This window comes from Fonticula alba, assembly GCF_000388065.1.
Source record: "Fonticula alba strain ATCC 38817 unplaced genomic scaffold supercont2.4, whole genome shotgun sequence".
NCBI classification, from domain to species: domain Eukaryota; order Rotosphaerida; family Fonticulaceae; genus Fonticula; species Fonticula alba.
In genome coordinates this window covers 889537-899294 of record NW_009242974.1, presented here as the reverse complement: position 1 = coordinate 899294, position 9758 = coordinate 889537, and the positions used below count along the sequence as shown (strand labels likewise).

The following is a 9758-nucleotide window of genomic DNA, read 5'->3' as shown; positions in this document are numbered from 1 at the left end:
CGCGGGAGGGCAAGGGGCCCGGGAGGGGAGGCCACACGCACCGGTCTCGCCCAGCATGCTGGCCAGGGTGGCACTGGAGCAGGCCGCCTCACGGGTCACCTGGAATCGGACACCATCGGAGCTGACAATCTGTGCTGGCGGGCGTCAGTGGCCGACAAGGTAGAGAGGGCACATGGGCCAATGGGGGCAGGGAGACCGGGCGCCCCATCAACGCACCGTGACAAAGGCCGACTCGGCGGGGTTCATGGCTTCGGGCGGGCAGGGGAGGGGGGGGGGGCAGTCCACAGCAAAGGGCGGCCAAGCAGCGACGAGGGATCCGGGCAGCGAGGGGGAGGGAGAGCGACGGAAAAATCGAGCGTTTGTGTGCATCAACCAGAAGGGAGGGGCCCAGCCTCTCCCGATCGGCGCGCGGCCGGGCCGCCGCCCGAAGTAGATGCGGGCCCGGGACGCGCCCCTGACAGCTCCCAACGGTCGGCAATATTTGAATATGCCTCCCGTTCCGCGGCTCGCGTTCGCAACACCGGCCCCGCGGGAGTGCACGGCCCGCCCGGGTCCCCCCCCCCCCCCCCTGCCGACTAGGCGCCCCTCCCCCGCGCCCGGCCAGGGGACCGGCTGGCTGGCAAGATCGCCACCAGACCCGGGGCTCGGGCTCGGGCTCGGGCGTGCTCCCTGCCGAAAAGCCCGCGGCCAGGCTGCGCTGCACCCGAGTGCCGCCGGCAATCAGCCTCCTCCCATCTCGCGCCTGCCCCCTCCCCCCCCCCCCCTCCGCACCCCCTGCCTCGCCCCCGCCCATTTGCGCGACCTGATGCTCCTGGATGCCTAGTCCCCTGCCTCCTCTATGCCTGAGGCACCCGCCCTCATCTCTCTCGGTTCGTCCTTCGCTGTGGCCCCGCGTGGCCGCCTCTGTGCACACATCGCACAGAGGCGCGCGCCCCGTCCGCCAGGAAATAGCCCATCGCACACACACACACACACTGACTTGCCTCGCCCTCCCCTTGACTCCTGCCGCCCCCATCAGCCGCACCTTCCCGGCGAGTGTGTGTCGTACCAATGCCCGGACGGCGGCTACGGGGAGGTGTACATCAGCCAGGACCGCCTGAGCCTGTCGATCTTTGAACGGGGCGTGCTCCTGCGCCAGCACACGGTTCCCCCCGCCTCGGGCCGGATACTCGCCTGCTTTTGGGGGGCGCTGTCGTGGGGGCCGGCCAGCGCGACCGGCGGTCCCCGGCACCCGGCCTCGCCGGCCCCCTCGGCCAGCCCAGTTGACCCCGGGCCCGGGCTGTGGATTGTCTGCCAGCACAGCGTCCACGCGTATGTGCCCGGCCGCGAGGAGTTCCTCCGGTCGGCGTTGGACTTTCGCGTGAGCCGGGCATGGATCCTTCGCCAGCGCGCTACCCCGGCCCTGGACCAGGGGGACGTCCTGCTGCTGGAGCGCCACCTGCCGGGATCGACGGCCTGCCTGCAGGCTGGCAGTGCCCCCGGCGAGGTGCCCGGCGGCCCGTGTGGACATCTGGCCTGCCGCGCGCCGACCGACGGGGCGCTCTACTTTTCGCTGGACCATCCGCTGGCGCGCCCGGTCCCGGTGGATCTGCCCCAGGGGTCGCGGCTTTGGCGCATCCTCCATGTGCACGATAGCGGCCTGTCCCAGCCACCCGGGGCCGGGTACTGCCCGGTGGTGGTGGGCGTCGGGCTGGGCCCCCGGCGCCGGGGGGTCGCCGATGCCGACTTCCAGCTGGGGCTGTGGACATGGAGCGCGCGGGTGGACGGGGCAGCCGCGGCCACGGCGGCCGCCGCCGCGGCCGCCGCCGCCGCCGGCATCGCCGGGCACCCGGACCTCTCGCAGCTGGACATGCTCGAGGCCTCCATCCAGGACCTGTTTGTGGATGTGGCTGGCCCCGGGTCCCCGGGGGCAGGGGCCGGGGCTGACGCGCGAGCCGGGTCGCCGGGCTGGCGTCCCGGCCGGCCGGTGGCACTCCGGTCGCCGGTTCGGTCGCCCGGCCGCGCGGCCGGGCGCTTGTCCCCCGGGCCGGGGCTGCTGCCCTTGCAATCGCCCCGGTCGCCGGTCGGCGGATCGCCGCTGGCCCGGCATCCGGCCGGCACCGTGCCGGCACCCCCCCGGGCGGCCCTCCTCCGGAGTCCATTGCACCAGTCCCCGCGCGAGGGGGGGGGCGCCCCCTCGCCGCCGCTGGGCCCCGGGCACCCGGCCGGCCACTCGCCCTCCGGGGCATTTGGCCATCCGGCCCCGGCGTCCGAGGCTTCGAGCCTTGGCTCGGACTTTTGGTCCTTCGTCCCGGGCCCCCACCAGCCCACCGTGTCCCTGCAGCTGGTGCGCTTCCTGCCGCCGCTGAGCCGCGCCGACACCGGGCTCCTGCCGCGGGCCCTGCTTGGGGCCCTGGAGCCGGGCTCGTGCCTGTCCACGGCCGCCGGCCCGGCCACGGCCCTCCGGTGCGATGTGGCTCACGATTCCCTCGGCTGGCCGGTGGTCTTCATCCACCTGCCCGAGACCCGAGCCCTCCTGTGCACGTACCTGGTCCCGCCGCGGGAATCGGCCCCGGTCCGGCTGGACTCGCATTTGCCCTCGGCCTGGCGCGTCCGGCAGCGTGCCCAGCTCGACGGGGTGCTGGACTTCCTGTGCATCGGCCACACCGGGCTTCGGCCGGCGGTCGGTGCCCCGCCGCTGGTCCCCCCGGTCTCCGGGCTTTCGCTCGATGACGATCCGGAGGAGGAAGACCCGGAGGAGCCCCCCACCGGGGCCCGGGCGCCCGGGCATTCGCCCCCCGGGGGCGACCCCGCGACCGGCCGGTCATCGCCGGTCGGCGCCGCCGCCGCCACCGCCGCCGCCGGGGCCCCCTCGGGCAGCGCGCGAGACCCCCTGCCGCAGACGGGCCCGGGCGCCGGGGCCGCTGCCACATCGGCCACCCCCCCGGCCGGCGTCACCACCGCCAGGGCCATCCCCCCGCCGGCGCTCCTGCGCGACCTGTTGGTCTTGCTGGACTCCGGCTCCGGCGCGGCCAGCCTCTACGTGTCCCTCTGCCTGTCGGAGACCCTGCTGCCGGTTCGCCTGCCCGCCGCCCCGGCGGACAGCCCGCTGGCCGGGGCCTACTCGACGCCGGGCCCGGCCGCCGAGGCCACCGACGCAGCGACCCCGCCCACATCGCCCACGTCGCCCGCATCGGCCGGCCCGGCTTCGGCCGGCCTCCTCCGGAAGAGCCTCTTCCGGGCGGATGCGCGCTTCTGGCCACGGCTGAGCGTCGGCGGCCGGGTGGTCTTGCGCCCGGCCGCCGGGGCGGACCTCTGCGAAATCCACCTGCCGGAGGCCATCCGGCCGCGGGAGCCGGCCCTGGCCGCGGCGCTGGATCTGGCGAAGGCGGTCCTGCCGGCCCGGGCCTGGTTCCATGCCGTGGCGCTGATGTCGCAATTCGAGCAGGGCGCCCACCGGGAGGCCCTGGCCGCCGGGACCGGGGGCGCCTGGCGAGCTCTGCTGCTGTCCCTGTGGGCCGCCTGCCACCCGGACCCGGGCCCGGGGTTCCACCTGCGGACCCGGCCCACGCCATGCTTCCAAGCGCGCGCGCGCGCCGTCTCCCCGGAAACCTTCCTCACCGGCGGCCTGTCGCCAAGCCACCCGGCCGAGGGGGCCTTCGGCGCGCGGGTCCACGCGCTGGTGCTCCCCAGCTCCGGGGCCTTTGACAGCCGACCGGTCGAGGCTGGCATCGCCCTCGGGCGCCTGCTCCAGGCCCTGGGCCTGCTGTATGAGGAGCTGCGGCTGGACCCGCTCGGGGCCCGAGCGGCCGGGGCCCTGGCCGATCAGGTCCTCGGGCCCATGTGCTTTGCCCTGCGGCTCAAGCGTTGGCTGGCCCGGTACGGCCTGTCCGGGTGGCTGGACCGGCGCCTGTCGGACCCGGCACTGCCGCTCCTGTGCCTGCTGCCCCCCTGGTGGTCGGTGGCGGCCGGCGATCCGGCCGCCCCCCGGCTCGGGCATCTCCATCCGCCGGATCTCATGCAGACGGTGGTGCGCTCGCTGGCACGCGGGTGCGAGGGTGCCCTCGAGCGTGGGATCCCCCCGGCCGGCTGGGATCGCTCCCTCACCGCGGACCTCCTCCATGCCGGGCACCTGCCCCGGGTGCGCTTTGTGCTGGCCCTCTTCCGGCCGCTGGCCGGCTGGACGGCGAAGCTGGCGGCCATCGGGCCGAATGTGTCCTCGGCACCCGGGGCCGGGGCCTCGCCCGGGGATGACCCACGAGGGCGCCTGCTCGGCGTGGTGGCCCGGCTGGACCCGGATGGAGCCCTGCTGGACTCCCTGCCGGCTGGCTTGCGCCTGCTCCCGCTGCTGGCTTTGGCCCAGGTGGGCAGGGCCTTGGGCGGCCCGGCCGGGCCGACTCCCCCGCCGGGCGAGGGGGCCCCCCTGTCTCCGGCGTACTGGCCGGCGCAGGTGCACCTCCTGGCCGGGCGCCGGGACCTGGCCCACATGTCCCCGGCCGGGGTGTGGCGCCTGCGGCCGGACACCGGGGGCCCCTGCCACCCGGAGCCCGGCAGGGCGGCCTCCGACCACGAGGCGGCCGACATGGCCCCCGGAACCACCATCACTCCGACCATGGCCGGCACGCCGGCCGGCCGCGCCCTGCGCCAGGTCCAGCGCATCCTCCGGTCCGAGGGCGGCATCCGCCTGCCGGCCCTCATCTTCGAGGCTCTCAAGCTGGCCGCCTCGCCGGTGGTCGACACGGCCCTGCCCTACCCGCCGGAAGAGCTGATGGAGTATGCCCGGGACCTGGTGGACCAGCTGGTCTTCCGGGCGTGGGCCCTGCCCCTGGGCCGGGCGGCGCTCGGGTTCCGGTCCGTTCGGGCCGGCGGATGTGCACGCACGGCACCCGGCCCGGGGTCCACCCTGGCGGCCGGGGCCCACCCGCTGGTGGCGTCGGCCCTGGCCGCGCGGCTGGTCGATCCGTACGCCGATCCGGACCAGGTCCCCTTCGCCCTGCCGACGCTGGTCTTCACGCTGGTGGCCTGTCCACGGGCGGCCGGCAACAGCCGGGCTCCGCCGGCGGCCCAGGCGTGGCTGGCCGCCGCCGCGGCCGCCGGCCGTGGCATCCCCGGCGGCCTGGACCCCGGCGAGGATGACGCCGACTCCGACAACGAGGATGACTCGCCCTTCCTGCCGCATGCCGTTGTCCGGTCGATTGCCGCCCCGGGGCCGGATGCCGGGCACCCATCGGCTGCCGTGGCGCCAGGCCGGGCCGCCCGCGCCAGCCGCCGAGCCCGGATGGATGCCCTGCTCGAGGCGTCCGCCCGGCCGGACGTGACGTCGGTGCCCGCCCCGCGCCGTGGCCCGGCCGTCGCGGCCGCCGCCACCGCCGCCGCCGCCGCCATTGCCAACATCACCGCCGGCAGCCGCACCCTCCTGCCCCTGTCGGCCACCACCGCCCTCAGCCCATGGTGCTCCTTCCACAATGCCTGCGCCGCGTCCCTGGGGCTGGTCACCCGTGTGGCCCCCTCCAACGCCTGGATCATGGCCAACCTGCCCGCCGACCCGGTGCGTCGCCTGATGCGGCTTTTCCCCTCGTCGGCTCGCCCGGAGAGCTTTTTTCTTTTTCCCGCCCCTCCGCCCTCCGGGTTTGCCTCTCCCTGCCTCCCTCTCCGGCCTGACCTTGCGCTCGCCCCCCCCCCCCGCCCTCCGGGTTTGCCTTTCCTCGCTTCCTTCTCCTGCCTGACCTCGCGCTCGCCCCGCCCCCCCCCCTCCCCCGGACGCATGTCCGCCTGGTCGCCCCCCTTTCCCTGAAGTACGCCCGGGGGGGCTACCTGTTCGGCCTCGGCCTCCGTGGCATGCTGCAGTCCTTCCAGCGGACGCCGGTCCACCATCTGCTCAGCCATGCGCATAGTGGCACCATTTCCGGCCTGCTGCTTGGTGCGTGAGCCGCCATCCACGCCCACAGGCGTTCCTCCTTGCTGCCTTCTCCATCGCCACCCACGCCCCGGCCGCAGGGCGCCCCCACCGGCGCAGGCCATGGGCCGGTTTCCCACGCCGCACCACGGCCAGCCAGCCGCCCAGCCACTGACCCGGTCCACCCCCCTTGGCGCCTTTGCCCGGGTACCCCCGCGGCCCAGGCCTCGCGGCGTCGCCCCTGGCCGCCGGGCAGATGGCCCTGCCACCGCGCTTCGTGCTGGACATGCTGTACCTCCATGTGCCGGCCTTGCTGCCGGCCAGCCTGGCGGCCGCCACCGAGGGCACGGCCGGCCGGGGGAGCCTATCGGCTGCGGCCGCGGCCGCCGACCTGCTGGTGGCGCCGACCGTCCAGTCGGCGGCCATTGTCGGCATTGGCCTGTCCTTTTGCCGGTGGCGCGGGGAGGGCTTCCTCCCGGAGTCGCTGTACCACCGGCGGAGCTACCACCTGGACCAGGCGGGCCCGGCAGCCCGGCGGGCCGCGGGGGGGGCCAGCCAGCCGCACTCGCCGGCGGCGGGCTCCCCGCCGCCCGGGATGGCGGCCGCCTGGCCGGACGACTGCGTCACGGCCAATGCCACCACGCCGGCCGAGATGGAGGCCGCGGCCGCGGCCGCCGCCGCCGACCCCCGGCTGGCCCTCATGACCGAGGTCCCCCTGCTGACGGAGGCCCTGCTGTCGGAGCTGGCCGCGGCGCCGGCCTATGGCGAACAGCTGGCCGCCCTGTCCGGCGGGTCGGCTGCCAGCCTGGCCGATGGGGCCGGCGGCGGGGCCCCCACCCAGGAGCAGCTGGCAGCCGACCCGACCGTGGCCGACCTCCGGTGGCCGCACGCGGCCGACCTGTATGCCACCTCCTGCGCCGTGGCCCTCGGCCTGGTGCACCTCGGCCGGGGCACCCACGCCGGGCTGGACATCACCCTCGGGTCGGCCCTGAGCCCGGACCTGGTGCGGCTGCACCGGGCCCAGTCGCGCGCGCATGACCGGGCCCCGGCCTCCGGCCCGCCGGAGGATGGGGCCCCGCGCACCGGCGCCCCCGGAGCCGGTGCGCGGATGGCCGCCGCCGCCGCCGCCGCCGCCGCCGCCTTCCCCTCGCCGGGCTCGGCCCCCCTGTCGGAGCACGATGGCGACACCTTCCACTCGGCGTGGTCTTTGGCGCCGCATGTGACCGCCCCGGCGGCCGCCCTGGCCCTGGGGCTCATTCACCTGGACACCGGTGACCCGACCGTGGCCGGGGTGCTGGGCTTCCGCCCGCACGCCGGGGCCCCGGACGGCGAGGTGCGCGAGGTCCCGGGGCCGGCGTCGGGCGCGGCCGCCCGCCATGCGCGCCTTCGCGCCCGCTTGGCGGACTTCCTCGGGTCCGAGCGCTCGCACGGGGAGCTCACCGCGCGGCTCCTGTGCCGGGAGATGACGCGCCTGCGCCTGGTCGGCCAGGCGCCCGGCCCGGGCGCCGGCATTTCCCCCGGGCCAAGCCCCGGCGAGGCGGCCATGCTGGCGGCCATGCGCGCGGCCGGTGTCCCGACCGCCGGCCCGGCTCCCGGCCCGGCGGCCGGCATCGCCCGCTACGTCCTGGACTTTGTGCCGGACTGGCTGCTGGTCGGCGTGCCGGCCGGCGACCTGACCGCCTGGGACGCGTGCACGGCCGAGGCCCTGGCCGGGCCGGCCACCGACCCGGCGCGCCTCTCCCTGCGTGACATCGACACATCGCCCTTCTACTTCGGCACCCTGGCGGCCGCGGCCCTGGCCCTGGGGCTGCGCTTCGCCGGGGCCGGCTTCGGGGACTTCGGCGCCGGCGACGACACGCCGGCCACCGGGGCCGACGGGCCTCTTCGCCCGGCCGACAGTCCGCAGCTTCACCAGCTGGATGCCACCCTCAGCGCCCTATGGGCACACGCCTGGAAGGTGTCCACTCGGCCGAGTACGCTGCCTGGGTCCCACCGCGGGCACCTGCCCGCCCTCCTCCCCCGGCCCGCGGCTCCCCGACAACGGGGGCCCCTGCACCTCGTGTCCTCCTGCTAACTCCCCCGGGTCCCCTGCCTCTCCTTGCCCCCCCCCCCTCCCCCCGGAACACAGTGAACAAGCCCACCGACCGGTGGTATCGCACCGCGGCCGAGGCATACTGCGCCAATGTGCTGCTGGCCGCCGGGCTGGTGTTCGCCGGGACCGGCGCCTCGAAGTGGGTGGCCCGGGCCCGGCTCATGCGCAGCCGCGTCCGCTACCCGGAGCCGCTGATCGGCTGGGCCACCTTCTCCCTGGGCAGCCCGCACGATGATGTGTATGCCTACCAGTGCGCGGTCCACCTGGCGCTGGGCTTCCTCTTCCTCGGTGGCTCGGCCTTTTCCTTCGGTGCGTTCGCCCCTGGACACATGCCCACACCATGCATGCTCGTCGGGTCCCTTTGTCGCCGGCTGCAGGGCGGCAGACGCTAACCCTCCGGCTTCGGCCCCCCTCCCGGCCCAGCGTCCTCCCCCTTTGCCAAGGCCATGCTCCTGCTGGCCGTGTATCCCCGGTGGCCGATGCACTCCTCGTCGGATGCCTACTCGCCGCATCCCCAGTGGCTGCGGCACTTGTGGGCCATGGCCGCCGAGTCGCGGCTCCTGTCGGCTCGACGGGTGCCGGACGACCCGGCTGTCGACCCGCTGGTCCATGGCGCCGCCGTGGACCAGGCCGACCCGGCCGGGCTCGGGGCTCCCCGGCGCGTGCGCATCGAGGTCACGGTCAATGACTGCGCGCACCGGCTGGCCGAGCGCCCTCTCCCGGCTGCCCTGCGGCCCAGCCCGAGCCTTGAACTGTCGGATGCCATGGCGCAAATGCCCTCGCCCAGCAATTCGGACCTGAGCCCGGCCGAGGACACCGGCATCCTGGACATCGACGGCGGGGAGGCTGCCGGTGCCGGTGCCGGTGCCGCCGGCCCCATCGGCCGCTGTCCCACATGTCGACCCCCGACCAGCGGCAATGGTGCCCCCGCCGCCACGGCCGCCTGTGCCCGGCGGTACCAGCTGACCACGCCCTGCCTGCTGCCCGACGCATCGGTCATCCAGCGTCTGGCTGTCGTGGACCCGGACTACCTGCCAGTGACTTTGGAGCCGCGGCGCTTCCGCCACCATGCTCGCCTCCTGCGCCATGTACACACGATCTTCGTGCAAGCGCGTGCCCCGGCCCCAGGGCTGGCGACCAGCCCGGCCCTTGCCCCGGGCATCGGGCCCTGTGCTCCGGGCTTGGAGGCCGTTCCCCTGGGCATGGCTCTGCCCCTGACGCTGGGCCTGGCCCCGACGCTGGAGCGGGCTCCGCTTGCCGGGCAGCCGCGCCTGCTCGGGGCACTGGTGGACTTGCTGCACGACTTGGCCCGCGCGGCCGGCGTCCTCCATGGGGAAAGCCGCGCCGGGCGGCCGCTTTCCACCCGGGACCCCATCCCGTTGCAACTTCTCCGGGAGACCGCACGCCGGGTGGGCCACTCGCCACTGTTGCATCCCCGAGCCCCGGCAGCACGCCGGGCCCCGGCCCCGGGGACATGGCGCGCTGGCCGGCCACTCCCTCGGGCTGACACCCAGCAGCCGGAGGCCCTCACTGCGGGGGATCTCCTGGCCCTGGAGGAGTGGTATCTCCAGCTGACCGAGCAGCTTGGCACCTAGATGCCAGTTGTAACGCCAATACATGTGCCGCATATGAAGCGAGGGGGCGAGGGGGCGAGGGAGGGGCGAGGGACAGAGAGAGAGAGAGAGAAAGAGGGATGAAGAGAAAGAGAGAGAGGGAGGAAGAGAAAAAAAAGAGAGAGAGGGAGGAAGAGAAAAAAAAGAGAGAGAGAGAGAGAGAGAGAGAGAGAGAGAG

General features: G+C 75.3%; 2 protein-coding genes across 2 annotated transcripts in view; one reads left to right on the top strand and one right to left on the bottom strand.

The window, feature by feature from the left end:
• The window catches only part of H696_02725 (hypothetical protein), a gene marked incomplete at both ends in the record, with an annotated part of 715 nt that extends 469 nt beyond the window's left edge, over positions 1-246 (bottom strand). Inside the window, 2 exons of the mRNA XM_009496630.1 lie at positions 38-129; positions 217-246. Of these exons, the coding sequence (XP_009494905.1) occupies positions 38-129; positions 217-246 (122 nt within the window). The remainder of the gene's footprint in view (positions 1-37; positions 130-216) is intronic.
• Positions 247-758: 512 nt separating this feature from the next.
• H696_02724 (hypothetical protein) lies at positions 759-9594 on the top strand. The gene is made up of 6 exons (XM_009496629.1): positions 759-869; positions 1019-5527; positions 5776-5899; positions 6100-7848; positions 8004-8276; positions 8391-9594. Exons 1-6 carry the CDS (start codon positions 816-818, stop codon positions 9560-9562), a joined length of 7881 nt encoding a protein of 2626 aa, XP_009494904.1. The 5' UTR covers positions 759-815; the 3' UTR covers positions 9563-9594.
• Positions 9595-9758: the final 164 nt, after the last annotated feature.